Consider the following 27536-nt stretch of genomic DNA (forward strand, 5'->3'; position numbering starts at 1 on the left):
TTATCTGCCTCTGAAGACACCAGTGGACTAAACTCAGTTTTGGTGTAGTTAATTTGGGCTCCATCAAACACCTGAACTGTGCTATGGTGCACAAAATGCCCCACTAAATTTTTATATTCAACAGCACTTGTACCACTTGTGTATGCTGTTGCTGCTACAGACATCATGATATTGGAAAGCATAGTGTTACCCAGCTGCTTTCAAAGATGTGTCAGTTTCTAGACAAAACTATTTTTGGAATGGCCAGATGAAGTACAGGTTTACCTAGAAAGCTTCTTTTCCTTGGGAGAGATGGCAAGCCCTGATCCCACTGGTGGCACTTTGCGTTGGTTAACACAATTCAAAGGGTAAATGCTGGTAACTTACTGTTTCAGCATGCAACTATTGGTTCTTTAATCTACTGCAAATCAGAGTTTTTATCATGTCCACCAACATCCCCAAAATGTAGTGTAAATGTTTGGAAAAGAAGTGAAGTTCCTGCTTGCATGTACCATCAGGCTGAGGTATTTCACTTGAAAATACTAAGAACTAGTCAACATTAAACATCATTGGTTCACAAAACTCTTAAATAGAAAAAAATCATTAAAAAGGCTTTAAGCACATGCCCTAGCACTATCAGAGCTGATTGGTTTAAAGTAAATTCAAAGAAAAGGGGGGTTGTTCCTTTGAAATTATGTATGCCTGAGTTAATCTTTCAAGTGAGTTATAAATCCCTATAAATGGGGTTAGCACTGGAATGAATTATGGTTACAAAAATTGGAATGAAGATAAATCACGTTTCTGTGGTGAAATGTAATAATAGCTGTTGGGTCCACACAACATTGCTCAGATGCAGAACCCCTGTTCTGTGACTGTGATGTCATCTGAGGAGCTCACACTGCCTACCTGTGAGATCTGGCTCTATGAGGCTCTACACTGGGTGCTTTCAATATTTTGAGAGTTTTGTTAAAATTCAGCCATTTGAAGTGATGCGAGCAGATGTGAACCTAAAATGAGGAAACTAAAGAACTGCAGTGCTTAATTTTGGAAGAAGACCGATGAGGTTTTTTTAGTTTGAGTGATGATAATCCTGAGCCTATTTAAGCATCACAAGGCTAACTGCCACTTCATTAACCTGTGTCAGAACAAGGCTTTTTGGGGGCGATGGGGGTGGATGGGCAGTACAAGGGCACTACATAGCAGTGCAGGAGAGGCGGAGCGGTGTGGCTCCAGTGAGGTGTGCTGACCTCCCTGACCTGGTACCCTCCACAGGAATTCAGTTCGTTGTTCTACAGAGTCAGACCTGTAAAAAAAAATAAATGTAAAATCCTTTGAGGCCCTCCCCATCCTTCTGTAGGAGGGGTGTTAGGGAGCCCTCGGTAACAAGGATCTTAGAGAATTGTTAGTATTAAACTGCTGTCAAATTACCAAAGTGTAACAATGTACAGGACGTGCACTTTCAGCCACTGTCTCTTCAGTGTGTGGATGAATGTCAAAGGGAATATTTTGTGACAGTTCCTTGTGACCCAGATTCCACAGAAGTCTCTTATAAAATAATCTTTGAGCGAACACTACTCAACATGTCCTAAGGACACCTCATCCCCATGAACCCAAAGGTAGGAGTGAAGCTGCTGTGCACTGTGAGATCTGTGACTTTCTATCTGAGAATTTTGGTCTTGTTTGATAGTTCAGTCTTTGTGCCCTGCAGATCCATTTTAAATCGTCTGAAGCAGGAATAAATCTATTACAATGACCACCATTATTTTTTTTTTAAATAATACAAGATGGGTCTGTGAAGAGGTGTTAAAAAGTAAAAATGAAAGGCAGAAGTTGTAAAGAAAACCTGTTCATTGGCCAAACCTGCAATGCAGTAAATAATAACCCCAGAGGTGAAAGACAGTCTGTTCTGGAAAAAAAGGCAGTGGAAAAGACCTTTTTTTTATCTTCTTTTTTCCCCCCCACTTTTTTTTTTTTCTGTGGGTCTAGGGGAGAAAAGGTCCTTTATTCTTTAGTAACTTTTCTCATTTTAAGTATGTGCTTGTCTGGTCATAAGGAGCAAGGTCACTCCTACTGCTCAGGGCCTAGGCTTTGTGCTGGTGTTGGCGGGAGCTTCTCTCCTCTCTCCTTTTCCTCCCTCCTTCTATCTCTCCTTTTCTTTTTCTCCTGAGGTGCAGATGGCCACATTTGCAGGTTAACTGGAACAGCTGGAGGCACATTATTAGCTTCCTGCTGCTAACTCATATTTGCTTAGATTTTTTTTTTTAACAGCAACATAATTTACAAGTAGTAGGCCAGTGACAAAGCTGGCATGTTCTAAATCCGCATCTGATTTATATAATGCTGTTGCTTATCAGTGAATGAAGTCATAATTATTGCTTTGTACCATTAAGTAGCATAAATATATAAACTGTTATACAAATTGCAGCAAATGTTTCCTCTAGGGAGCTCTAGACAAAATTTTAATGTAGTGCATTTGTCTGTGGTGGCAGTTTCTATGGTATATAATAATGTTGATAAATTTTACTGTAGCAAGTGACATTTTATAACATTAATCCTGGTGGTAAAAATCTGATGAATACTACAGCTGTACTAGTGGATACAAGAAGAATGAGAGCTTTTGACACCAAGTGAATTGATTTTAATAGTGCTTTAAAGCTCCAAAGCACAATGATGGTGCAGAGATGGCAGATCCTTCACTAGAAAGGAAGAGGACTTGGGCAGGCACTGGACAGCAAGGCACAGGGGAGCTTGACACGATGATGGAGATAATTAATTATTTTAAAAATCTTTATGAGTTAATGCATCCTTTGCTTTGAAAAACGAAAGGAAACCAAATGGTGTGATGGAAACACTTAAAATCCTGTTTCAGATGTTGGCCGTGTGGGCTCAGAGGGCCAAAGCTCCATGGTGCCGAGGTGGCTGCAGCCCAGCCGAGGGCCGAGCAGGGCCCTGCTGCTGACCAGAGCACGCCGGCACAGAAAACGGGCTTGTAACACGAGGGCTGTGAAAAGTTCCTCCTCTGACTTATTTCACTTAAATGGAGCTTAAATAGGGTGACGCTGGCAGGTTTTAGCACCTGCCAAGTAACAGCATAAATGATGTTGTGATCCTCTGCCTGTGCTCTCTGTGATGGCCATTGCTCGTGCCCAAGGTGCCTGGCTTTGGTCATGGCTAAAAGCAGCTGACACATATTGCTCTTCTGGGGGATGTGCTAGGCGTGGAGGCAGTGGCAGTCTCAGTGAGCTGGGCTGTGCCCTGCATGCCCTGCCAGGTGCTTGAAGATTGGTTTGGTTTGGCGTTATTCCTGACAGTAAGGCATGCTCAGGGTGGGCAATCCAGAGATGATGGACTCGGTCGCACTGTCTGGTGGGCTGTGTGCTGATACAGACTGAATCAGGTTATGCACTTGCCATGTTGCTGCAGAAGAATGGTGCAGGCAGGCAGGGTTTGCCCCAGGCAGGGGTAGCAGGCAGGGGCAAAGGGCCAGCTCCAAGCCACCTGCCCGAGCCACTCTGTGAGAGACCCGCAGCCCACCCACCCATCCACACACAGCTCTCCTAGCTGTATCTCCTTCCTGGACCAGGTGGCTTTCACAAAGTGTGCCTATACTCATGTACATTGACCAAAGCAAGGATACTACTACCCAGGGCATTGGCTGTAGCCAAAGGCAGGAGAAAAAGATGCCAGAGACTAAGAGAAAAGTTTTATGCTTTTTGTGCAGAAGTTGTGCTTCTGGAACAGGAATGGTATTTTAGTTACTCAGTTCTCTATATTAATTATCCATGTGATTTCACTGTTAAATAAAACTGATGGGATGCTTCAGCTGCCATGTGGTCTTGCTGGCTGCCAAGCACAGGTAAATCCCTTCCATCTACATCAGATGCAGCACAGAAAATAATTGAATACATGAAACAAAATTATCATTTGAGACAGCAATTTCTGGTAGAGACACTCTTGACAGAAGTAGTTGGTGTAAACTCATGATCCGATAGACATTTTTTCTCTGTTGTGGTTTGTTTTAAAACTAGCAGCTGCTTCTCACCCAGTCACAAAACTTAGTGACATATGAGGAAGGCACTGTGTCAATCATTAACACATGGTCATAACTTATTCTCTTGTACGTACTATTTATCACTCTTACTGAATTTCCAAACTGGTCTCAGAAATGTCACGTATGTACTGAAAAAGAATACCAGCAAAGTTCCTGCTTCACACTTAGTTTGTTAAGGAGCTCCTTTTCTCCAGAGAAGCTTTAAAAAATGAATGGGTAAGCCAAAGGAGGATCCTGGAGGGCATTTTTATAAAAATGGAGTGCAACACTGCTGTGACCCATCCCCACCTGAAAGTGTGTTTTTTCCTGTTTTCTTCATTACATTACTTCTTTACTTTTCTAATTCACGCTCGTGTTTGAATAGCATCAAAGACAGAGCTACTGTGTTAAAATTGCAAGCCCATGTCCGTAGGGAAAATCTGAATGACTTCAGACTGAACAGCATAGAGGTGTCTGACACACACGATGGCATCTTGTCTCCAGGACACTCCATCTGTGGGCCTTCCCTTTGCTTCAGCCACTGGCCAGAGCATGGGGTGAGGGAGCTAAGCTCTGAGGCTGGTGATCTCTGTCCCTTTGGAGGATCACAAAAGGTGCTGTGGGAGTACCACATAGCAATGCTTTTGGAGCCTCAAATTTTCTTTTCTGGAATTAGCAGATTTTGAAAGCACATCACTTGTCAACATTGCACTTCTTAGTAAATTCTTGTACAATGTTTTATGGCTTCTGCACTAGTTAAAAAAATTATTCTCATGGCTGACAGTAAAAATTCTAAATATAAAAGTATCTTATAATGTACTCTGGAAATGTGAATCTTAAGGTGTAAGTTATATATGTTTGTAATGATAGATTGGCTCAGGGCCACATACACCTGACTTATATTTAATAATATCAGGTACTATATGAATTCAGACAACTTTTGTTGGTGCATTCTGCAAGACTGCAGTGATTCACAGCATCCTGCAGAGACTACCAGGCCAGCCTTGGCACCGGGCAGGTGACAGAAACTGCCTCAAAATCTCATGAGAAGCTGCTGTGGTCTCCACCACAACAGGAGCTGGATGAGCGGCAGCTTGTGCCATCACTTCTGAGTTCACCACCTCAGTGCTAGCAGTGGCAGCGGATGATGAGGCTGGAGGTAGGCCTGACTGGATTAATTTGCTTCAACATCTTAAACAGTTACAAAGCTGGTGTGTGTCCACTTAGCTCAATCCGTGGCAGCTTTTTGGTCATTTTTAACTGAGGGTGAAGATGTGTTTGCCTGTGCATGAAACAACGAGGCCATCTAGAATAAAAGCCCACATTTCATTTATTCCTGCAAAGTTGCTCTGCATTTGTGTATCTACCACAAGCACTTATGGTTGAATGTGGTGTGTGATTTTTTCAGCTATTGTAGATAGATCATCTTTACAGACCGCAATAAAATGTTTGTGTAATGCTTAACTGTACATTAAGTAAAAACCTGTGTTAGAATATCCCCATATTCTTTCTGTCAGATAAATAAAAGCATAAAGGCAAGAATCCCCACCACTCCCATTACTGTGCACAGCACTTAGTTACATTAGAAAAATGAGGCATTGTTCTGCCAACTTTTGTTTCCCTCCATTTGTGTTACTGCTTATGAATCTAACATGCTGACCTCTGAAGCAATTACTTCAGATATCCGGCTATCATGGCACACACAGGTACCACAGCACGGCTACTGCCAGGAGTCGATGGCTAGCACCGGTCTCCTGTGCTTGCAACTAAAGCGTTATTGGTTTGAGCTGGCATGTGGAACTAAGAGCATGTGGAAGTTGTAGGTGTTACAGTGTCCACTGAAGCATGACTGTATTGCAGTAAAGCATCACGGTGGTTTTAAACAAGCTAAAAGGGGGTTTCAGCTGTAGGCAATTATTGGGCTGCTGCACTGACAGTGTAGAGGGAGTTTGGGTGGTAGTAGGGACCTGTATTGTATGGACACCTCACCCATGCCTTTGCAGACCAGCTGAAGCAGTTGATGTGTTTTACAGTTCATACAGCTGTTCAGGGCTGTTGCAGTCTTGTAGATATATTGCAGAATCTCTTTTTATACTCTTCTGCTCTGCTGCCCCGTGCTTTGCTCCAGGAGGTGTGCATGTCTTCTCCTCTTAAGACTGAGCACTTGGACTGCAGCTTCACTGCTGTGTGAGTTCACACAACTGGACATGCTCCCCTCACTGCTCCTCCAGGCAGCACAAGGGCAGGAGGTAACCCAGCTACTGCAGCTCAGCTCCAGAGCGGGGCAACTATCTTTCAGGTGTTTGGGAACAAGAACTGAGGTTCAAAACTGCCCCTGTTTCCACTGAGAAACAGGTATTTATCTTTAAAACCAGGAGGGCCATGGCTGTGAATCACAGCCTGAACAAGAGGGTTTCAGTATTGTCATAGAAGATGAAACAAGAGGAAAACATTTTTGAATTTACTCTTTGTGTATTGAGGCCTTTTATGATTCATCAGTAAGTAAATATAAGCTAAGGGAGTGATTTGTTTCTAACAAGCTTATAAAATACTAGAGTCATTTGTGAGTTTATTGGAGTACTGATTATAAACATTCCCTCATGCACACTCCTTTGTGTCAAATTAACATTCAAAATACAAATATTGTATCTTTGAATATTTCTGTAATCTCTTCCCAAGTATCCGAGATCTTCAATGAGAGACGATAGACTGTGTCACATGAAAACTAGCCGAGCGCTCTGTCACAGTTTTGGACATATTTTTTATTTCTTTGGCGTTTGCTTTGCTCATGCTGCTTCATTGAATTGCCTGCTCCACGCTCTAGCATTTTGTTTTTTGATATAATGCATAATTGATGCTCATCATGCTGCAAAGGTTCAACTGTTGTGTGTGAGGGACGAGTGGCCAGTTGTACTGGGCGTGGGTAGGCCTGGAACAGCTCAGGTGCCCGAGTGGCACTGGGGACATCCTGCATCTCCCAAAGTGCTTCTTCCCCAAGGAGATGGACTCAGGTGTGATGAGGAAGGGAGCCCTGTTGTTGCACTTTCTTTTGTGCAGTAATGTGTTTTCTATAGGTAAACATAAGGATTGGAAGTGTAACAAATCGGCCTGGCCTGCCACATGTCCCTTGGATCGCTGGCGATCACTCATCCCCTGTGGCCAGGGCTTGTGAGGTGCTGCTATTTAGGACAGTGGAGCTTTGGAGAAGGTCTTGGTTGAGCTCCTTGCTGCCTCTATGGCTACAGAAGTGCCATTTCACCTCCTCCATCTCAGTACATCAGGTGTATCTCAGCAGTTTAATCGGACTGATCAGCTCTTCCCGCTAAAACATTCCCTATATCATCATTGTTGAGTGACAGGACAAGAGGAAATGGCCTCAAGTTGTGCCAAGGGAGGTTTAGATTGGATATTAGGAAGAACTTTTTCACTTAAAGAGTTGCTAGACACTGGCACAGGCTGCCCAGGGAGGTGGTGGAGTCTCCATCCCTGGAGATACTGCAAAGCCATGTAATTGAGGTGCTGAGGACTTGGTAGTGTGAGGTTAGTGGTTAGACTTGATGATCTTAAAGGTCTTTTACAAACAAAATAATTCTGTGATTCTGTGATTGTCGGTGCCCAAATACCTTGCCTTTTCTGTCCCATATAACCTGTTTTTATTAAGCAGAGGAAAATCCTGCAAGGGTGGGTCTTAGGCTAACATTATTATAGTAGCTGCCATTTAAAAAAGTCAATTTTTGCCTACAGGCAAAGTACTGTTATCAGAGTTCATACCTATTTTACATACATACAATTGTCTCTTCCCTGCCTCTCTAGGGTGACAGGAGCAAATGCTGACTTCTTAATGCCAATTGTTGAATCTGAGCTTAAAATAAGATCTCACAAGAAAAATGCAGAATAAAATGATGGGTAGCAATTCTCTGACAGACCTTTATTGTTTCCTCCTTTTTGGTTCAAACAAGGACTCCATGACAGCTTGATTTAGGATCTTGTTTTATTTGAGGGAGCAACTGAAAAGCAGCTTGATTTCTCTTCTAAGTTTTCACTCTTCCTGAGTAACATTTGCAGGGCTATGGAATATGTTCCTTATCTAAGGCTTATTATACCCTAAGTCTATTTCAAGTTCAGTGAATGCACATCATGCCCTTCTCCACAGCAATTCCACTACACCTTCGGACCTTTTAAAGTCATCTTGGCCGCTTCTGCACGGCTCCAGCCCATTCCTGCACCCACCCCTAGAAGGTGCCATCCTGCTTGGCCCTGCCTGCCCTCCGTGGCTGGGAACTTGTTAGTGCCTCTTTGTGAGCAGGGACTTGCAGTTTTGTTGTTTAGTTTTGTTTTTTAAAATGTAACTTCTGGGAATGAATGGAGTCACAGAGAGACCAGGAAGCCTGTACAATACCATGAGCCTGAGATCTGGGTGAGTTTAAGCAAAAATAGCTGTGTAGGAGTCCCACTGCTAACAAGCCATCAGATGCTCCTGGATGTCATCGTGTTTTGAAACAGTGGCATAGTCACCCTCCAGTCACTGGGAGAGGGTTTCTTTGGCCCCATCATAGGATCAGCGTTTCCAGATCTCATGTATTTGAGCAGAAATAGACTTATATCTTACACACTTAAATCTGACTTTTCTGTCACAGCCCACATACATTTTTTGGAGTCTATCTACAGTGTAAGAGTTTGCACATGGCTTTTCTTAATGGCTTAAAAGGATAATTACATATAAAATGAATAAAATGTGTAAAACCAAGCTGAGTATCTTGTGTGCTGACAGCATATCTGCCAAGAGCCATATGCCTGACTGAGCTACTCACATAATAAAACAGAAGAGGATTTGTTTACAAAGGCAAAAGCCAAAGTACTTTGAGTTTAGGAGCCTGGAAGAAGGTTTCTGCCCATGTTGCCAACCTGCTGACGCCCTGCATGGCTGTGCAGGACATGTGTGCTGGCTCTCTGCAGAGAGCTTGTGGCAGCTGCTGCATTTTGCTGCCTGTCCAGGTCCTTGTGCAAAGAGATCTCTTTCAAAAGGTTACTGGGTTACAGCTTTCCTCCTTATTTGAGATAAAGGTGCCACAGGGTATGATTTCCACCTGGACCATGGAGTGTTAATCGAGCAAATCCCATCAATATCAATGGGAGATGCTCTGTATGTTCACTTGTGCATATTCCCACAGTACAAGAATCTATGTCTGCATAATGCAGAGATGCTTAAGATATTTTCTTGTTTTCATGCAGATTCTTCTTTTTGACTGCCTTAAGGAATATCATGCATTACTGCACCTTAGGATTCCTGACTTAAAATATGTCTGTTAGGGGGGTTTCATTCTTTTGGGCATATTTGCACTTAACGAGCTTTGAGAGATATTCATGCAATGCAAAATCAGTCACCTATCTTAGCCAACCAGACCTGATTTAGTCAACCTTGGTTCCTTTTGTTGCTAATGACCTCTCATTTCATCAGCTCCGATAACTGGTTTGTTACTCCTACCCAAGTCTGTGGGGAGAGGGAATGAAAGAGGCATCTCAGGGTAGGGACTGAGACAGGAGCCTGTCCAGGGCTGGGCCATGACTTGTCAGCCATTGTATGAACAAGTAAGCTCTAGTGCAGTTGTGCTAAACAATCACATTGAGATAGCTGGGTAACTATCATTATTTCTGCCCCCCCCCCCCCCCCAGCCAAGCTGCAAAATGTTGGCTTGTTTTTTGCTTATCTGCATGTGTTTTAAAGAATTTTGGTCTGTAAGGTGATAACAACACCATAAGACATTGCTTTTCAAACAGAGGCTTTTCCCTAGCAGTACTATTTCTTACTAAGAAGATGAATTCATATTTATAAGAAAAGCATTTGTTTAATCTGGATAAGTGGGTGCAAACTGCCCCAACATTAGAGGAGTGTGGTATTTGGCCAGTCTCTGAGTCATCTGGTAATCTGCAACAGAAGTAATGCTCATGGTTGATTTTCACTTGTACTTAAAACTTCATGCCCACTGCTGCATGGGCATTTGACTACAGCTGATACTGCTGTAAAGTTTACGTTACTGGATGTGTATTTCCATGTTTATGTAGATTGCAGTAGTACCAGAGCTGGGCCCCTCACACCAGTTCACCTGTTCTCACTCAAGAGACATTGCACCAACATAGGGATAACAGAATATTTCTTTGCTAACGCAGATAAAACTCTATGTGCCCCAAGTCTGACATTTATCATAGATTGATGCCTGAAAGAACTTTCAATGTTTCTCAGTTGAATTGTAGATTTGAAGGTGTTTTCCTTTTGTTTTCTCTCCTTCTACCAGTTTTTCTGCTTCTCTGATGCCATTGTGGAAGTGGTTCACGGCTTTCTCATAATCTCTGCATTGCTGAGTGTAGCTGATGACCACTGGCTTGTAGCCTGTTGGTCATGTTAATTATAAACTATTAGAGACCCTTAATCTGATGATTATTTACAGGATAGATTTATAGTCTACCACGTCAATGTGTGCTTGGGAAACTATAACCTGAAGATCAGTGACACACATGCAGCGGGAGTTCACATGTTTAAAAATACCGTGTGCTATCGTGAGTATGCCTGACTAGCACAGGGGGCTGGCAGCCAGGGAGGAATGCCACCCTGTCTTGGATGCCCACCCCAGGAACCTGCCTTTGGGCAGATGAAAATGCACCCAACGTTGACTGCCACCCGTGTGCAGGTACCCACAGGAAGGGGCTGCCAGGTAGAGGGAAGGCTTTGTCTTTGTCAGCTTTTGCTTGAGTCCTGGCAGCTCTGGGATCTCTGTGTGACCATGGTCGATGTACGCTGGGAGTGCAGGAGGTCTAGGTGGGATGTGGTGGAGAGAAGGCACCTTGCAGCTCTGGTGGCCCTGGTGCTGAGGCTGGGGAAGATGCCAGGCCTGTAAAATGAGTAAAAAGGGCTTTACACCCGTTTAAACTCAGTTTAAAGCTCTGCATGTTTTAAAAGCACTTGGCATAATCCAGTGGGATGTTTAATAAGAGTATAATGATGTTTTAATTTTAATTTTTAATTTCACAAGAAGAATAGATGCCAAGTAGATACTAGTTATTGCTGTTTGTCTGTATTGAGCTCTTCAATGGGATATTGTCAATAGGATCAGAGGACAGATGTGTTCCCACTGTGCAGCAATGCAGGGAGCTGCTTCTAGGGAAGAGCAGAAAAAGGAGAGGAGAGGAGACCAGGAATAATAAGGAACATTCAAGTTTAAGCAACACAATGGCATTAGGGAGGTTAGTGTGGGGAACAGGCTGTGCCACTGTGGGCCTGAATTCGGGACTGTGTTACTTCAGTTTCACCAGGTATCAACATTAAACTTGAAGTAATACAGCTGTGAGCATATCAGAACATTGAAATATATAACTGGGGTCAAGTTGTGTGAGAATGTGATGTTTTTATTAATCTCTAAGAGCTCTTAGAGGTTGATTAGCTTTATCCAGACACATTCTGTCTCTGCGATGTGTGTTTGCAGCCCAGAAAGCCAACCATATCCAGGGCTGCACCAGAAGCAGCTTGTCCAGTAGATCAAGGGAGGTGATTCTCCTCCTCTACTGTGGTCTTGTGAGGCCCTGCTTGCAGTGTTATGTTCAGCTCTGGGGCCCTCGACAGAAGAAAGACATGGACCCATTGGAGCAAGTTTAGAGGAGGCCACAAAGATGATCAGAGGTCTGGACCATCTCTCCCAGGAAGATAGACTGGGAGAGTTGGGGTTGTTAGCCTGGAGAAGAAAAGGCTCTGTGCAGATTTAGAACAGCCATCCAGTACATAAAGGGGGCCTACAAGAAACCTGGAGAGCAACATTTTACAAGGACATATAGTGACAGAATAAGGGACAGTGGCTTCAAACTGAAGAGGGTAGATCAAGATTAGACATAAGGAAGTTCTTCACTGTGAGGGTGGTAAGATGCTGGAATAGGTTATCAGAGAGACTGTGGATGCCTCACCCCTGGAAGTTTTGCAGACCAGGTTGGATGGGGCTTTGAGCAACCTGGTCTAGTGGAAGGTGTCCCTGTCCATGGCAGGGGGTTGGAACTGGATGATCTTTGAGGTCCCTTGAAAGCAAAACCATTCTGTGATTCTCTTTGTATATGTATGAACTTGCATACTCAAAAGCAGCATGTGTTGCTTTTGCAGTATGGGTTTTGCATTTCCATGGAAGCCACTGGAGTTATTCCTTAATGACCTATTGTGAAGGAACAGCCAGACCTATCAGACTTCAGTCCATAAGAAGTTTTAATATAGGCTATTAAAAAAAGGCGTCTTCAGAGAAAGGCTGATAGACTGTGCTAGTGTAGTGCATTTCTATAAATTATCTTTATGCAGTTTGCCAGATTAATATCTAAATCTAAAATAAAGCTCTGCAGGCACGGTCCCTCTGGGGCTCTGCAGTCAGCAGATAGATGATGCACAACTCCATGAACTCCTTTGAACTTTCAGATTTTATTTTTCTTGTAAACTGAAAATTAAGCTGATGAAGACAGGCTCGGCAGCCCCATCCTGTGTGTCTGAGGTTCAGCCTTCCCCTCAGGAAGGCGATGTGACGGGGGAGCGTACAGCCTAGGGCTGGGGGAGGCAGGGGCTCTGCAGCGGTACAAGAACCGCTGGCGCGTTTGGCAGGAAACTCCCTACAATCTCATCCCCAGTCCCTCTGGGACTGTGCTTCTTTTTAATGGTCATTTTAATATTGCAGTGTACTGACATGTACTGGAGGCAGTGAACTTACAAGCTACCCTATAAATAATTTGGCATCTCATTCTGCATAGTTTGAGCTTGAAGCCCCCTGAGATGATGGAAGGAGTTTAAAGCCCGTTCTGTGGTTAGGCTAATTTAGCCCAAAAAAGAATACCTTATTGAGGCTACAGATGCAGATAAGTACATCACAAGAAGCATTGGAGTTTGCTACCAGGAATCCATAGGTGCTTCCTCCAGCACCTATGTTTGCCAGCAGATCCTATGGCTTCTGTCTCCTCATATCTTACCTCATTTCCCCAAAGAGCTTCCCTAGCTGAAGATCGGCGACAGTCACTTTGTGCTGTCAGACCCTTGTTCAGGCTGCCCACCCCTTGGAAAACTATGAAGAACAGAACTGATTTTAATGAGTCTCATACAAAAGCAAAGGGAAAACCAACAAAAATACAGGCAAATGCACACTGAGATCTCACTGTATTTTTGTTGGTTTTCCTTACATAGTTTCTAGAAAAATCCAAGTCCCTGTGTTATTGTTTTTCATTAAAGTGATGTTTCTAACCACAGTGGACAGCTCTCATATCCCTTGAAAACTTATAATAGTAAAATTGTCATAAGGATGAAGCAGGAATGCAAGATTTTATTAAACAATCTTCAGCTCATAAAAGACATCAGTGTTGTGCCATTCTAGATCATATAAATATATTTCAAAGCAGAATCGTATTTCAGCAGAGAGATAAAGCACAAAAGAATATAAGTAGCGGATACCAACATAAAATATTAAACCATCCAAGAAGGGCCATAGGTGTACCTTTATCCACACAGGCAAGTCAGAGGCTGTGAGCAAGGCAAAATTTTGGCAATATATCAGTAGAGCCATGAGCACAGATATCCGTGGCAGGTTGTGTGTGTGTTTTGTGGTGGTGGGGGGGTTTGGCATGGTTTCCCGCAGCACAGAGCTGGGTGTTTCTGCACAGCCACGTGAAATGCTGCGGGAACATGATGGGTGTCTTTGGTCTGGCAGAGTCGTCAAAAGGAGATATGAGCTCTACCTGGATAAATAAGTATAAATAGTTTTCGTTCTGATATGTGACCAGATTATTTTCCAGTTGATTTCCAGCCAAGGTCCCAAGTGGGCCACAGATCAAAAAAAGATAAGGGTCAGTTACAAGGTTGAGCTCATTCGGCGTTGCCATAGTAACTGACCTCCAGCATCCCTGGGAGGACGGCACCCAGCTCCCCAGGTGACATTTCTGCTGCCACACCATCAATCCGCTGCCTTTCACGCCCAGGCTGCCTAATCGCCGGGGTGCTGTGCTGCAGAGCGGCTCCTTGCCCAGGCCTGTGCTGGGCCAGGAATGCAGCAGCCCCACTGGCAAGGGGAGGCTGAGCTGCGTCCCCTGGGTTTCATTACAAAAATGGGCTGGAGCAATGTGGTCCAAGTGGTTTGTATAGCAGGTCAGGGGCTTAGACAGCAATGGCGATGAAGAAGTGTTGTCTGTACAGCAGACGTTGTCTTCATCTCACGTGAGCATCTGCAAATTTGCCATCCCCTCATAGCAGTCACATCGTGTTCTCAGACCTTGGGTGTACTTCCATCATTGGATTGTTTTTAATGAAAACCAGTGGTGAAGCGGTGCCAGCTAGGCGAGGCGTCGAAGTGGCTCTCTGCAGGCTTTGTTTTGGAGGGGGCTGTCCATCACTGTCATCCTACCCTGGTCCTAGCTCCTTGCTCCTGCACAGCAGCATGGAAAAAATTACTGGGGAAGCTCCTGCTTATGTTATAATTTTCCCCTTTGCTTATTTATTTACTGGGAAATTAATTACAAAACCAGAATAGTTCCATGCAGTTTCAGTTTTATTTCCCTGTGATTGTTCCAGTCTCTATTTATTATAATTAGAGCACATGGCCCATTTAATTCTACCAAATTTATGATATAATGGACAAGAGAAGGTTCTCTGTGAACACAGTACATGAATGCTTTGTTACACTGAATTATAGTATTTCAAAGTTCATTAAAAGTGCTATTAGCTCATGGATGTGTACATCTGAATACAGGAAAAATAGTCCCCTTTATTGCTTTAATTTAATTCAGGGGAGCAGAAATGTACTGGTCTGAGAAGCTACAGCGTGGGATGTACATGTTGTTGTCAGGAGTGAGCATCATATTGTCTTACACAATCTCTCAAATTAGGACTATGCTGGTTATTCCATAAGGGAAAATTTTGCTTTATTAAATCAAGTTGAAGAGCGAAGTTTTAACTAACAGTAAAGACAATGCCATCTTCATTTTTGTTGTTCAGTCCTCCAATTTGTTACTGGTACAATGCTGTCCCGGTACACGACAGTGTTAATGCATCCTTTTATATTGCCATTAATATAGTTATAATTAGAAATGCAGCTGATACAGTACATGGGTTTAATACAGCATTATTAATTATACTGCATCCTCGCCGGGAGGCTGCGAGTGGCGGTTCTCTTAGAGGCTTAGAGACTCATTGTAATATGTATTAAATGCACATTGCTGCAGCAGAAATAGCTTTATGGAGAAGCATATTCCCACTCTAAAATGGGCAGAACGACAGCGTAAGTGCTACTAAGCACCCTATCAACGTATGTAAAACTATTCTGCAAACGCATCCCAACTTGGGGACAATGTGCGACGTGCTCTGCCGTTGCCGTTCAGCTGGGTCCGTGCAACCCCCTCATCCTCCCGAACAGGCAGTAAATTATGTACCTCCAAATTTATACAAATGCCTGCCTTTGACATCAGTGGGCACCACCCAGGTTTCACCTTCAGGATTCAGATAATCAGCTCTCGTTCCTACCGGCTTCCCTCAAGACCAGTATGGAAATAAGTATGTGTCTGCCAGGGATCAAATGCTTTTGGAGACAAAAGTAGGTACTGAAAACATTACAGGATACTATCATCTCCCCATGATACTTTTACACAAAGCGCTCTGTTCCTCTTTTGGCCTGACATAGTTTCAGCCTGACAGAATCCAGCAGGCCTGCTTGTTTTAAACAAGAGCACATCCTATTATTTTTTTGAGAAATGAAGTGTAAAATTAATGCTTATTATTTTGAGCCCAGGAAGAAAAAAAAGGCAAGAAACCTAAGATTCTCGTTTGCTGTGCATTGCTCATTTAGTCCTGTAATCAATTGATCCCTGCACAGATATACTTATGGAGAAATGGGAGAAGATCTAGCACAGCAAGCTGTAAAAATCTGCATTTTATTTTACAAATGAGAGGGGCTGCATAATTCACTTGAGTTATGTAGGTCTCTTGTAGATGCTTGTCATGTTTTTAAAAAAAAGGGGGGGGAATAAAAATGAGGGAAATGAGAATATGTTTTCCATTGGTAACGCCCAGCACCATGCGTGTGACGAGCGTTGGCTGTCACATTGCATTGTCAAAAAGCCGCCTTGCGTGTACCTATATGATCCTATATAATTCAAGGAAGTTATTCTCCAAAGGTGACTGAGTATCCCTATACATACACCGTGTTTCTGTGTAAAATAATATGCTGTAAAATGCCATAGAGGAGAGAGTGATTATAGCAGCAATTCTATCTATATCTTTGGGCATTTTCATATTTTGAATACACATGCATGAAAAGAGAAACGTTTGTCATGCTAACCATGGTACTTTTTTCCCCCTTTTTTCTTCCTGGATGGTTTTATAGACACAAGAAATACATAATGGACTCCTGTGGGAGTGGAATAAAAACCCCCACTGGTGAGGAGAAGGCCTTATAATTCAGAAGTGGATTTGCAAATCAAAAGGTCTTGCCTCGAGTGGGATAAATTTCCAGATCTGCAGGAACCCATTATGTTTTATTATTTTTCATTCGAGTTTTAGTTTGTTTGTTATGGGTTTAACTATTTAAAATACTGCAGGGATCAGCCAAGAAAATACACAATCTCTGTTACCTAATTAAACATACCAAGCTTGTAAGAATATACTTCAATTGAAATGCTGAACATTGTTGGCTTTTTTTAATTTTACTGAAATTATAGGTATTTAGGCTGCAGAAGGAGCAGTTGTCTAATCAGCAGTATGTGTCTGTCCATAATTATGAACACATGTGCTCGCATAGGACCATAGGCTGCACATGAATCACTGTCTTCCAAATACCCAGTCTGTGAAGGGTACAAAATTAATGTCAAACATGATTTCTCTGATTTACTCATAGAAAGAATTCATTCCATTCCCCCCAGTAACTGCTTTGTCCTCTCCCGGTTTATTGCAGCATTACTGTACACAGCTCTCTGGCTGGGCATGCTCAGGATGCTCAGCACAAAGCACATATCCATTCCCTGTGTTTCCTCTCCTTCAGAGCAGGTTGAAAAGATCGCATAAAGCTAAAACTTTTCAGGCAAGGGCCTGAAGGGAGCAGCCAACCTTACACTACAGTGAGAGTAGAGGGTCAGGTTTTGAAACCCATCCATCAGAGAGGGCAATGTGCCCATCTGTGGTGGCTGCCCAAATGGAGAAGTGCAAACCTCGTTGCAACCTAGAAATAGCCTGTTCCCCAGTTATGGTTGCCCAGGGAATTAATGGAGTTGCTGCTGTGGAGCCACCAGCCCTTTCATCTTTCTGTTCCTGACTCCTTCCTTTTCCTTTTCTCTTTTTACCTCCATCCTTCTTCCTGTTGACTTCTCCCCCTCATCCCACCTCCCTCTTCCCCACCAAAGCTCTGGTGCCAATGCTTGCTTGCTATCAGTGCCGAGCTCTTGCCCTTTGGCCACCACTGCAGTTACCAGAGGTTAACATGGCTTCTAGAGCCCACCTGGCCTCAAGGCATCACACCCACGCTGGCAGCTCAGTGCTGGCACATGCAGCTGCACAAGGCATCACGTGGAGAGTTAAAGGAAATTATTGTCCTTTTTTACACTGTACAGAGGGCCATTCAAGGCTCTGTGCTCTGGGAATTGCCTCTAACTGCAAATCGAGGGGCAAACATGCGAGAGTCACCCCACAGCCGGGCACAGGCTGTGCCCAGCATTGTGTGTGCAGAGCCCTTGCTCTTTGCCTGCCCTGGCACCTAGCTCCCTGCCCAGAAAAATGGCTTTGGGATCCTGAAAGTACCAAGAGCCTTTTAGAAAATGGTTTACCTCTGGTTAGCCCCTTTAAAGATAGAAAAAGCTAATTTAAAGCAACTATAAGTAAAGATCATGCTTCTGAAAGCTGACATTATTCACAAGATCCAGATGCATTTGATGCATCAGTTCATGGCATAATGTCGCCATTTCTCAGCTATCTTGGAACTAAAAATTGAAGTAGATGATATTTGAAGATATAAAAAGATATAAAGCTAAGTATACATCAAAAGACAGAATTTCTTTAGTTTTTAAATCATGTTTTCATGAGAAGTTCCTATGCTGCCATAGTGAAGGCTAGGTGCATTTTCAGGAACTATTTACAGAAACTATCCAGAATTAAAAAAACAAAATAAAAAAATAAGGTGTGTTCTGAGTTCATATAAACATCTAAATTTCTGCAACTTCCTTTCTTCAAGAAAACCAAAGGATTGTTTAATTTAATGTGTGAAAATTGCTTTAATATGGCTTCTGTACCTCAAAAAGCTTCATCTGCACACCACAAACTTCAGTAAACAGAGAAACATACAATCTTACAGAAGTGGTAGGCTTGAACAATAGTAGTCATTAGTTATTTCACTATGAGTTTGGCTAGAAAATAGAGGCATTTAAAATGGGCCTTGTGTATTCAGTGCTTAAGGTATACGACATGGAAATTGTGTTTTCAAATGACATTTAAATACTTTAAATGATTGGCCTCCACCTTGGAAAAAGCCAAGAGATATAAAACTAAGGTTGACACTCTGGCCTCCTGCTATTCTCCAATATTTTCTTCTTCTCCTGTCCATTTGCCCTTTAGTCTGAGGTGAAGGCAGGATTTCAGGCTGCAGTCAGTGTTGTTGGTTGAATTCACATGGTTATTCACATGCATTTTAAATGCTGTTCAGCTATTTAATAGTCTGTACCCAGAGCAAGGCCAGTCTCCCTTGGTGGTAGGATGCGAGGTGGAGCGGCACGGTTTTGTTGCAGATCCGGGGGCAGGCGCGTTGGCTCCCAGTGGGGTGATCGCAGAACCACTGCCATTGCATTGAAAATCAGCACCCTGAAATGTGCCTGGGGGCTGCCCCCCAGCCCCCACTGGTGTCCCAGCCCTCTATCTGACGAGGCTGGAGCCATGGCAGTGGCAGTGGGCCCTTGGAGCCATGTGCGCCAGCATGGGCGCTTCTCAGCAGCTGCTGCTGCATCCCCGACGCTAATCTGCTGTGTCACTAACAAGTTGTATCATTTGAACCTTGCAGAGGAAGGCATCAATCATGAGTGCAAGCTGTGTAACCAGATGTTTGACTCTCCGGCAAAGCTCCTGTGTCACCTGATTGAGCACAGCTTTGAGGGGATGGGAGGCACATTCAAATGCCCTGTATGTTTCACAGGTAAGACAGGGAGGCCAAGGCAAGCCTCAGCGTGCATGGCTTGATCCAGAAATGACACTCGGGGGATTTGTAAAATAGTGTATTCCTTTCCTTGGGAAAAAGAAATACTGTGCCTAGAAATGTTCAAAATATTGTCTGTCTGAACCTGGGGCTGGCTCCAAGGAGCAGCACTGTGGCATTTGCTGCAACGGGCTCAGCATCACCCCACCATTCGAAGCCTTTTACAGGGTATCTTGCGACTCAAAGGTGCGATGCATTTCCAAGTACAGGGCTTGAAAGATATGGACCTAAGCCCTTACTCCCCTGAGTGAAAACCCTTTAAAGACTAGGCAGCTCATAGTCCACTCACAGTGGTGAGGCTCACATAAGTAAAGGTTTGATGAGACCAAGTTGTACAACTGCCAGCTGCCCCCTCAGAGGCTTTTTAAAGCCGTTTTCTTGTGAACGTTTCTGACTCCTATCTGAAGGGCTGCTAGGTATTCCTTCCCTGTAGTTCATTTTAAGCTGTCCCGTCAGTGCAAATGATCTTGAGTGATCTTGCTTTTAAAGAATCTACAGGATGCATATTAAAGGCCTCTTTCTATACTCTCTTCAAAGCAGTGGTTAACATCTGCATTCCCAAAGTTCTTGAGAGAGGAGGTTTGACTGGACCAGTAAAGGGGCATGGCAGCACCTGTGATTGCTTTAGCTTTGGTGGGAGTAAGGCAAACCCACGTTCCTCAGGATTGGCCCACAATTTGAAAGGCTAATTTTTGTGTGAGCTTGGAAGTAATTTATCCTTTCCTCAAATATACTGTAAAATAACTCTTTGAGTACATGTGTTTAATTCTGCTGAAGAGGCTGTTTTCACGTACTGATGGTAATTCATATAAAATGAGACCAAAATGAAATGAGAGATACTATTGAACTGCAGGCTTTAGCTGGTTAAAATGTTTCCCTTTCAAATTTCACTTAATAAAGTCGGATTAATTATTGATTTAGAATCCTCACGCAGATGCTGTGATATTTGTGATGTTATAATCACAATCTTTTTTTTTTTTTTAATACTGAATGGACAACTCATTTAAAAGCTCTAAAAATTGTGCCAAGCCTGCCCTTTCAGATTCATATGTCTGCCAGAAATGCTGATCTGGGCCACGTGTCTTCCAGCCCAGGCATCAAGGCTTCTCCTGGCCCAGTTGTCCTGCATTAAAAATGCATCCGATGCACCTGCCGCGGGCCCAGGGCTCCCCGCAGGAGTGGTGACGTCCTCTCTTTGGTCTGATGATTGAGTTCTTCCAGTTACCCGTGGACAGTGTTAGCTTTATGTGAAATATCAAAAATCCATACAGGATTTAGAGTCTGTTAGAAGTAAGCTGACTGTCAGCCTGGAGACTCTAAATTGACTACTTGTAAGGAAATTCTGCTGAACCGAGTGTATCTGTACTTCTCTGACAGATATCCTTGGACTTTTCAGAGTCTTTGCAATCCTAAAAGTGTAGTTCAAGATGAGATACCTAATGTGAAGCAATGTGAACTAATCATACTGTGTTGTTTCAGTTTTTGTACAGGCAAACAAACTGCAGCAGCACATCTTTGCAGTCCATGGGCAGGAAGATAAAATTTATGACTGTTCCCAGTGCCCTCAGAAGTTCTTCTTTCAAACAGAGCTTCAGGTATGTTTACAACAGGAGTAAAAAGCAAAGCTCAAGTTGTTGATTTCTCTGTGGAACCATCATCCTTGTGCAGCATTTAGAAAAGGTGCATACCCTTGGTGTGGTCTCTTCTGCCCTTAAACAGTCTTTCAGTATCCTCCTGCCTCCCTGGGTGCTATGAGGAGGAAGGGGTCTCTGAGCATGGCTGGAATAAATAAATAAGACAAGACAGATATCATGATTCTTTATGAATATTTCTCTTGACAGTAGTGTTGCTACATCCTGACATGTCTACGTCAAACACCTTGTAAATAATTTCTTTTTCTCTATTAATAATTTAGGGACTGATTAACATACAAAGACTAAGCAAATGGTAGCTGCCCCCTCCCCTTCCTCACTGTTCAGTCAGAAGTAAAGGAATTTTCCCTACTGAGGTATGAGAGCAAAGCATGGATGCAGCTCAACATGATGCTTAATTAGAGGCTCCACCAAAGCAGTAGCACTTTAATAAGCTGCAGGTGCTGCGAGCCAGGCGCTATGTTCCACTTTTCCTGGCAGCACTGGGGGACACAGCCACAGCAGTTTTAGCCTCCACACAGCCAGTTCCTGGGATCAGCAAGCCCCAGGGACCATCTTGGAGCCATGCTGATCAAGCTGGGCTTTAAATCACCTGACAGCTTCAGTGCTAAACCCAGGTAGATGCTGCAGCCTCCATGGTGTGTGTGCAGGATGCCTCCTGGGGAAGGGACTGGCAGAGCTTGCCCTTCCAAAGAGCTGGCAGGGAGGTGCCTGCCCTGGCCATCCTCCTTAGGCATATGTGGCACAGCCACCAAAATACTGCTGCTCTCCCCTGGCAAACGTGGTGTGTTTATAGAATGGTACCATATGCCTCATTGAAATCTATTAGCTTTATAAACTGTGATTTACTTAAACTTTGGAGGGTTTTTATTTATCTTGCTGAATTCCCAGGCTGCTGCCTCTTGTGTCGTGCTGTCATGCTGTGGAAGGATGGTTGATCTTTTCACTTTGTTGATTTTATTTTTTTTCCCTCCCAGGGGAATCTCTTCTTTCCCTTGTTCTGGCAACTTGATTTGCATAAGTGTACAAAAGTTTTAACTATACCTTGTTAATATTTTAATAAAGTCAGCAGATTTTAGGTTTGTGTGTTCTCACTCTGAACGTTTTATGAAGGCGATAGTGGCTTGCAAAGCCAGCTCTGATTTTTCCTCCCATTTTTCCTTTGAAGTGGTGTTTGGTCAAAATGCCAGCACAATTAAAATGGGCACACTGGCTTCCTAGGTCACTGCATTAACCTTTAAAATCAGATGGTCACATAAAGAGAGCCTTGTTAAATTATAGTCTTGACAGCAAACCGTTTTTTGCAATTAACAGTTTTAAACATAGTGTTTCAATCCTGAAGTGTTGTGCATTGCAAAATTGCTGTAAATAGCAGCTTTAATAAAATAAATTATGATTGTAATTTTCCAGTTTCTATGCAGGATTTGTGTGCACTTAAAATTTCTGTGCTCATAATAATTACTCGAGTAGTTTTGAATGGTGGTGACTGAATGAAATTTGAATACTTAGCTGCACAGTTTTAGCCTTTATTTCCACAGTGACTCAGAAATGTGTGTTTACGGGTGCCAGGGATTTTACTAATCCAAACACCTGAGCCAAAGAGGACACAAAAAGTGTATATAAATAAGTTAGAAATGCTCAAGACTTTTGAACCAGTCTGCCTTGGCACGATTATCTCATCAGTTTCTATTGTGTAAGCTGCCTGCTCTAAATTCCTTGACTGTTGATTATATTTTTGTCAAGAAATGAAGATTTACTGTTATTTTAGTGAACCAGTTGTTCAGCTGTTAGTTAGGGTTAGATCTACATAAACCTTTTTGTTTCTTAACCGTGCAGTTGTTCTTATGTGGGCAAATCACCATCCATCAAGGGGCTCTGCTTGATGAATTTGGCTTTTCAGTACTGATCTTGCTTCCCCACTGGCGTAAAATAACTAGTGTCAAAATCTGAACCTACACTTTGTTTTGCTTCTTTGTATTTTTAAGTGAAACCACTGAAAATACTTCTTACAAAATTGAACGTTCAACTATTTGAAGAAGAAATTCAGAGTGGGGTGCTTACAGAAAAGCAAGAAAAACAAAAAGAGAGTGGGGGAAATGACAGGCAGCACAGGGAAAAGGTAACTTTTAGAGATGTCATGGAGTGGCATGAATTAGTCACACCGATTTGTGAACATTTCTTTAAACACCAAGTAAGCCCAGATGGGCACGTGTGTGCCATGTGATGAGAAACATTGCCACTAAATGTACTTTTGGTGGTTGGTGCAAATACTGCTTTGGCAGTGTAACACTGTGGAAGCAGTCAAACCCTCTTTGCATTTCTAAACTAGTAGTTGTATTTTAATATAGGTTTATGCTTTAAAGTTAAACCATCTGATGGAACTGTAAAACCAAGGCTTAAGAGAGCTCCAAGGAACTGAGCTCACTTTATAAATGGTGGAAATTCTGATATGGATCTGGAGCAATGAGTCAGTGAGGTGACTTTGATGATATTGCCAGAAGAAAACAGAATGTTATTTAACTGCTTACATTATCTCATTGGAAATAAGGAGAGAAACTATGGTAAGGTTAAGTATGAAGCACAAAGGAAACGGTGTGTGTGATAACCCCACGCACCCTCAGGGCAGAAGAGGAGAGGCTGGCAGCTCCATGTTTTCACTTCCTCAGTTTGTACAATTGACAGCTGAGAATAACCATGAGAATCTCCTGGAAAAAGGGAGATTTATAGACAACGTATAGAACACCAAGGCTATGGCATTTAACTCTGCCTACTGAAACACGCTTGCTGAACCAAGTGTAGAGGTGGAGGTCTGGGGGAGTTCCTCACGTGTAAGACAGAAGGAGCCCTTTCAAGCAGGGACTGCGGGCACTGCCACGTGGCCACTTCTTGCAGGCAGCCAGGGCACAGCAGCACAGGGCACAGCAGCGCAGGGCACTCACACGTTGGGGATGAGCTAGCTCCTTGACAATTGAAATGTTGGTCTATACTGTTTAAAACCTAGCAGGGAGCCCTGCCAACACCAAGGATGGGTCAGAAATTATGACACATAATGGGTGCTGAGAGTGACATTTTTGGTTTGATTCACAGCAGGAAAAGATACCTCCTCGATTGTTTGCATCAAGAATTACATTAAGCAAATTGTGACTGAGCAGTGATTTTCAGAGGAATCTTAAGGAGGATTTTCATATGTACTCTTTTACCACACTGCTTTTTCCAAGGAGCCATCACATAACCAATGAAGTATTTGTATTAAAAGGATTAATTCCTGCTGTTTGCTTGTGTACTGTTAATCATACCGTTTCCTCCTAAATGATTACAATTGCTGAAAACTAAGGCAAGGGATATAATAAACAATACACAAATAATCCAGGTACCAAGGGAGCAGGGTACCTGCCAGGTCTTTCCTAGCACAGGTGTTCAGGTGTTTCATTGCCTGCTATGAATAAAGGGCTTTCTTTTCTGTTCAAATTTGGAGATACATCAAACCACTAAGCAAAGGGAGCTTCACTGGAGGAATTCGCTGTCATTTTAAGTGCCAGTTTCTTTAAATGTACATGTATCAAAAGGAGATACTATGTCTACATAGTCTACTATGGCTCATTGGCTAACACTGTGGTCTGTCTCCCTCCTCATTTTGTTTTATATGAAAATCTGGCAATTCGCATCTATCCATAAACAGGCAGGAGCTGCTGCACAGAAATTGCACTCATTATATTAATAATGATTTACCATGAACGTCCTCCAGGGGCTTGATTTGGTCCACATCAAAGTCCTTGGGATTCTTTCCGCTGATTACAGCAGATCAAGCCCTAAGCAGGTTTTCTTTTTGTAAGTCTGCTTTTAGTGTCAGCTCAGTGTTAGCTGTGCCTCCCACAGAGACCTGTATCCTGCCTGGGCACAGGGAGCACTGCAGTGAGCCCCCATGCAGCCCAATATGCCAAGCTAAGATGCTGCTCTGTACCCACAGTGGCTTCCCTGGGAGCTGGGCAGTGAGGAGCAACATCTTCATCATGCCAGTGGTCCATGAGGCCATCTGGGTATAGCAGTGTGCCCTGAAACACCTGGGGAGAGCAAGACCCTCTTATCTTATGTGTGACCCACATGCACCCAAGCGAGTCTACAGGGCTATGTCTGAGTGCTCAGTTTACTACCAACGGTCAGAACACTGAAGAAACACTTTTGGGTCTGTACCTAGCTATTCAAAAGCTTTTAGTGATTCATGTCTCCAGCTCCTACTTGAAAAGTGGACTTTACCTACTTCCTGGAGGTAAAAGAAAGCTTATTTAAATAGGAATAAAATTTTTCTTGCAGTCCTATGTGCTTGTAACCTTCTGAAATATCTCAGTGCTTCTGGGCTCCAGTGATCATACAGTCAGTGAGAGAAAAGCAAGTCTGTGGTATTTTGATGAAGTTGCAGAAAATATTTTTCCATGAGGGACTGTGTGGATGGCAGGACAAATGGGACCTGAAATGTGGCTCTATCTCAAGGCAGTACTTTAACTTAACGGAACTTTTGCTGTATTTCAGAACTTAAGTGTGACTTAGATATTGAACACCAGGAGCTTTTTACTGGAAATAAAACACAAACTCTTTATAAGTTTCATATGAAGCACCCACAAAATCATGTGCAGAATTAATTTTCTGCAAGTAAAATCCATTATATTTTTCATTTAAACCGAATTTATATCTTTACATTTTCATTGATGGTAGGCTCTTAAGAGTCTGTTATCTGTCTGTCCCTTTTTTTAATGTTAGTCCTCCTTTAAAATCCTGAAAATGACCTAGTCAGTTATCCTAGCAGATTTGGCTAGCATTTCTTAAAAAATGTTGCTGTGGTGCTTAGAGTATTGTTAAATTTTAATTATTAGTAGTTCCAAAGCTAATAAATTACAGGAATACCAAAATCTATTCCAGCCATATTGCTGGGTTTCGTTCAGACTCAGTCAGATAATTATAACTAACAATAATTAAAAATTAAAAGTGCTGTAGGCACATACCCATCATGTTGAGTCTGTCTGCCTGAACGTTCTTTATGGACTGTGAAACTGCAAGTTTTATCTGTGAGCCGTTGTCACAGTAGGGAAGAGTTTTACCTGTTAGGTCTCCTGTTTTCAATCTGTATGTTTAAATTCAAGAGAGGAGGAGTAAATGGCTGTTAAAAATTTGGAGTTAGGAACAGGCTGTCATAAAGACCAAAGCTCTGACTATGTGAGGCTGTTGCTGGGCTCTGTGACTGAGGTCCTGTGTGGGTCACGCTTGAGGTTTCCTGGGTCTGACAACCACAGAGGTTAATGCTGTATGTAAGAGCAAGGGCTGTCTGTGCTCGTGTGTTTGGTCAGCACCTTCTTCCCTTGCTGTTGGGGCTGGGGCTGCTATTGGAGCACCCACACAATCCAGACTGCATGGCCTCTTTGTGTGGCCACTTCTGTTGAGACAGAGGGTGGTGCACAAATCTTGAATTGCCCCGTGTTTGACATAGGGATGAGGTGTAACATTTTTTTCATTTTGAAAGATGATTCTGATCAATATATTGCTCTATCTTTATCATCCCTGAGGTCTCTTCAGTGAGACACAGAAAGATCATGTGTACAGCCACCTGAGATGAAGCTTTTAAATGTCTGGCACTGGAGTAACATGCCCCGTAACAAAAATCCCTGCTTTCTTTCTTACACCATTAATGCTGTTGTTCTGTGGCTGGCCCTGGCTAACAAAGTGCACACAACTTCACATTAACATGTGCAGAAACCCCAGCAGTGATGCAGAGTGAGGGGAAAGAATGAAGGGAGCCAGGTGAAAGGCATCGTTTCAGTCATTAATGCACTTAAGTGCACCCAAGTGTCAACATGTGTGATCAAGTGTAAGGAGGCATGTCGTTCCAATGTGGCAGCGCTGGCACACAGAAGGGGCTTCCTACAGCAGAGATGGCACTTGGATCCAGAGCTCAGGCTGCCCAACTAAACCTGTTGTTGCCTGTCATCTATGCCCTAGGGCAAGGGTCCAACCAACTTTGGCGTAGGCACCATGCCATCCCAACAGATGGGCAGGAGTGTAAGCCGCCAAGAGACAATGTATATGCATCAATTGTGTTTATTGAAAGCACAATTCCTGGCAGGAAATGTCCAAATGTCTATTTATTCTGAGATAAGATGCCATTAGTTAATGGATATGGAAATGCAGTCTAGGTTTGAACTAATTACTTTATATACCTTGCAAAAGGTAATGCAGACCTGCACATGTGAGATGTGCTGATTATGGGGAGCCCGGTTAAGGGACTGTCATGACACGGAGTCCCTCCTAAAATTGACTCCAAGTGCCAAGGCACTACTTGCCTCTCATTACTGTGCACCACAATTTGTAGGAGCTGCACATAACTCTACAAGCTGCTGGTGTGCTGTACAATGATACGTAAGGAGCCAACTTAGAGGTTTTCATTTGCACACAGATATCTAAGCTCACCTCCTCTCTTAGTGGTAGAAACCATTTTTACTTGCCTGAGTAAATGAGAGTGGTATGTTAATCCAGACCAAAGCTAGACTCATTCACTGAGAGGCTTGTTTTTCATGTGACAGAGAGAAAGAAAGAAAAAAAAACCCCTATATAACATGCTTTTATATTTGACAACATTGTTGCCTACCAAAAAGAGCAATT

The 27536-nt window shown here is 43.0% G+C and overlaps 1 protein-coding gene across 2 annotated transcripts in view; it reads left to right on the plus strand.

The window, feature by feature from the left end:
• ZNF423 (zinc finger protein 423) overlaps nucleotides 1-27536 on the plus strand; it is a 230447-nt gene that overhangs the window by 188430 nt on the left and 14481 nt on the right. For both annotated transcript variants that reach the window (XM_062007647.1, XM_062007648.1), the window contains 2 exons: nucleotides 19045-19176; nucleotides 20716-20831. In XM_062007647.1, coding sequence (XP_061863631.1) covers nucleotides 19045-19176; nucleotides 20716-20831 — 248 coding nt within the window. The remainder of the gene's footprint in view (nucleotides 1-19044; nucleotides 19177-20715; nucleotides 20832-27536) is intronic.

This window comes from Colius striatus, chromosome 14 (genome assembly GCF_028858725.1).
Source record: "Colius striatus isolate bColStr4 chromosome 14, bColStr4.1.hap1, whole genome shotgun sequence".
In the NCBI taxonomy this organism is placed as follows: domain Eukaryota; kingdom Metazoa; phylum Chordata; class Aves; order Coliiformes; family Coliidae; genus Colius; species Colius striatus.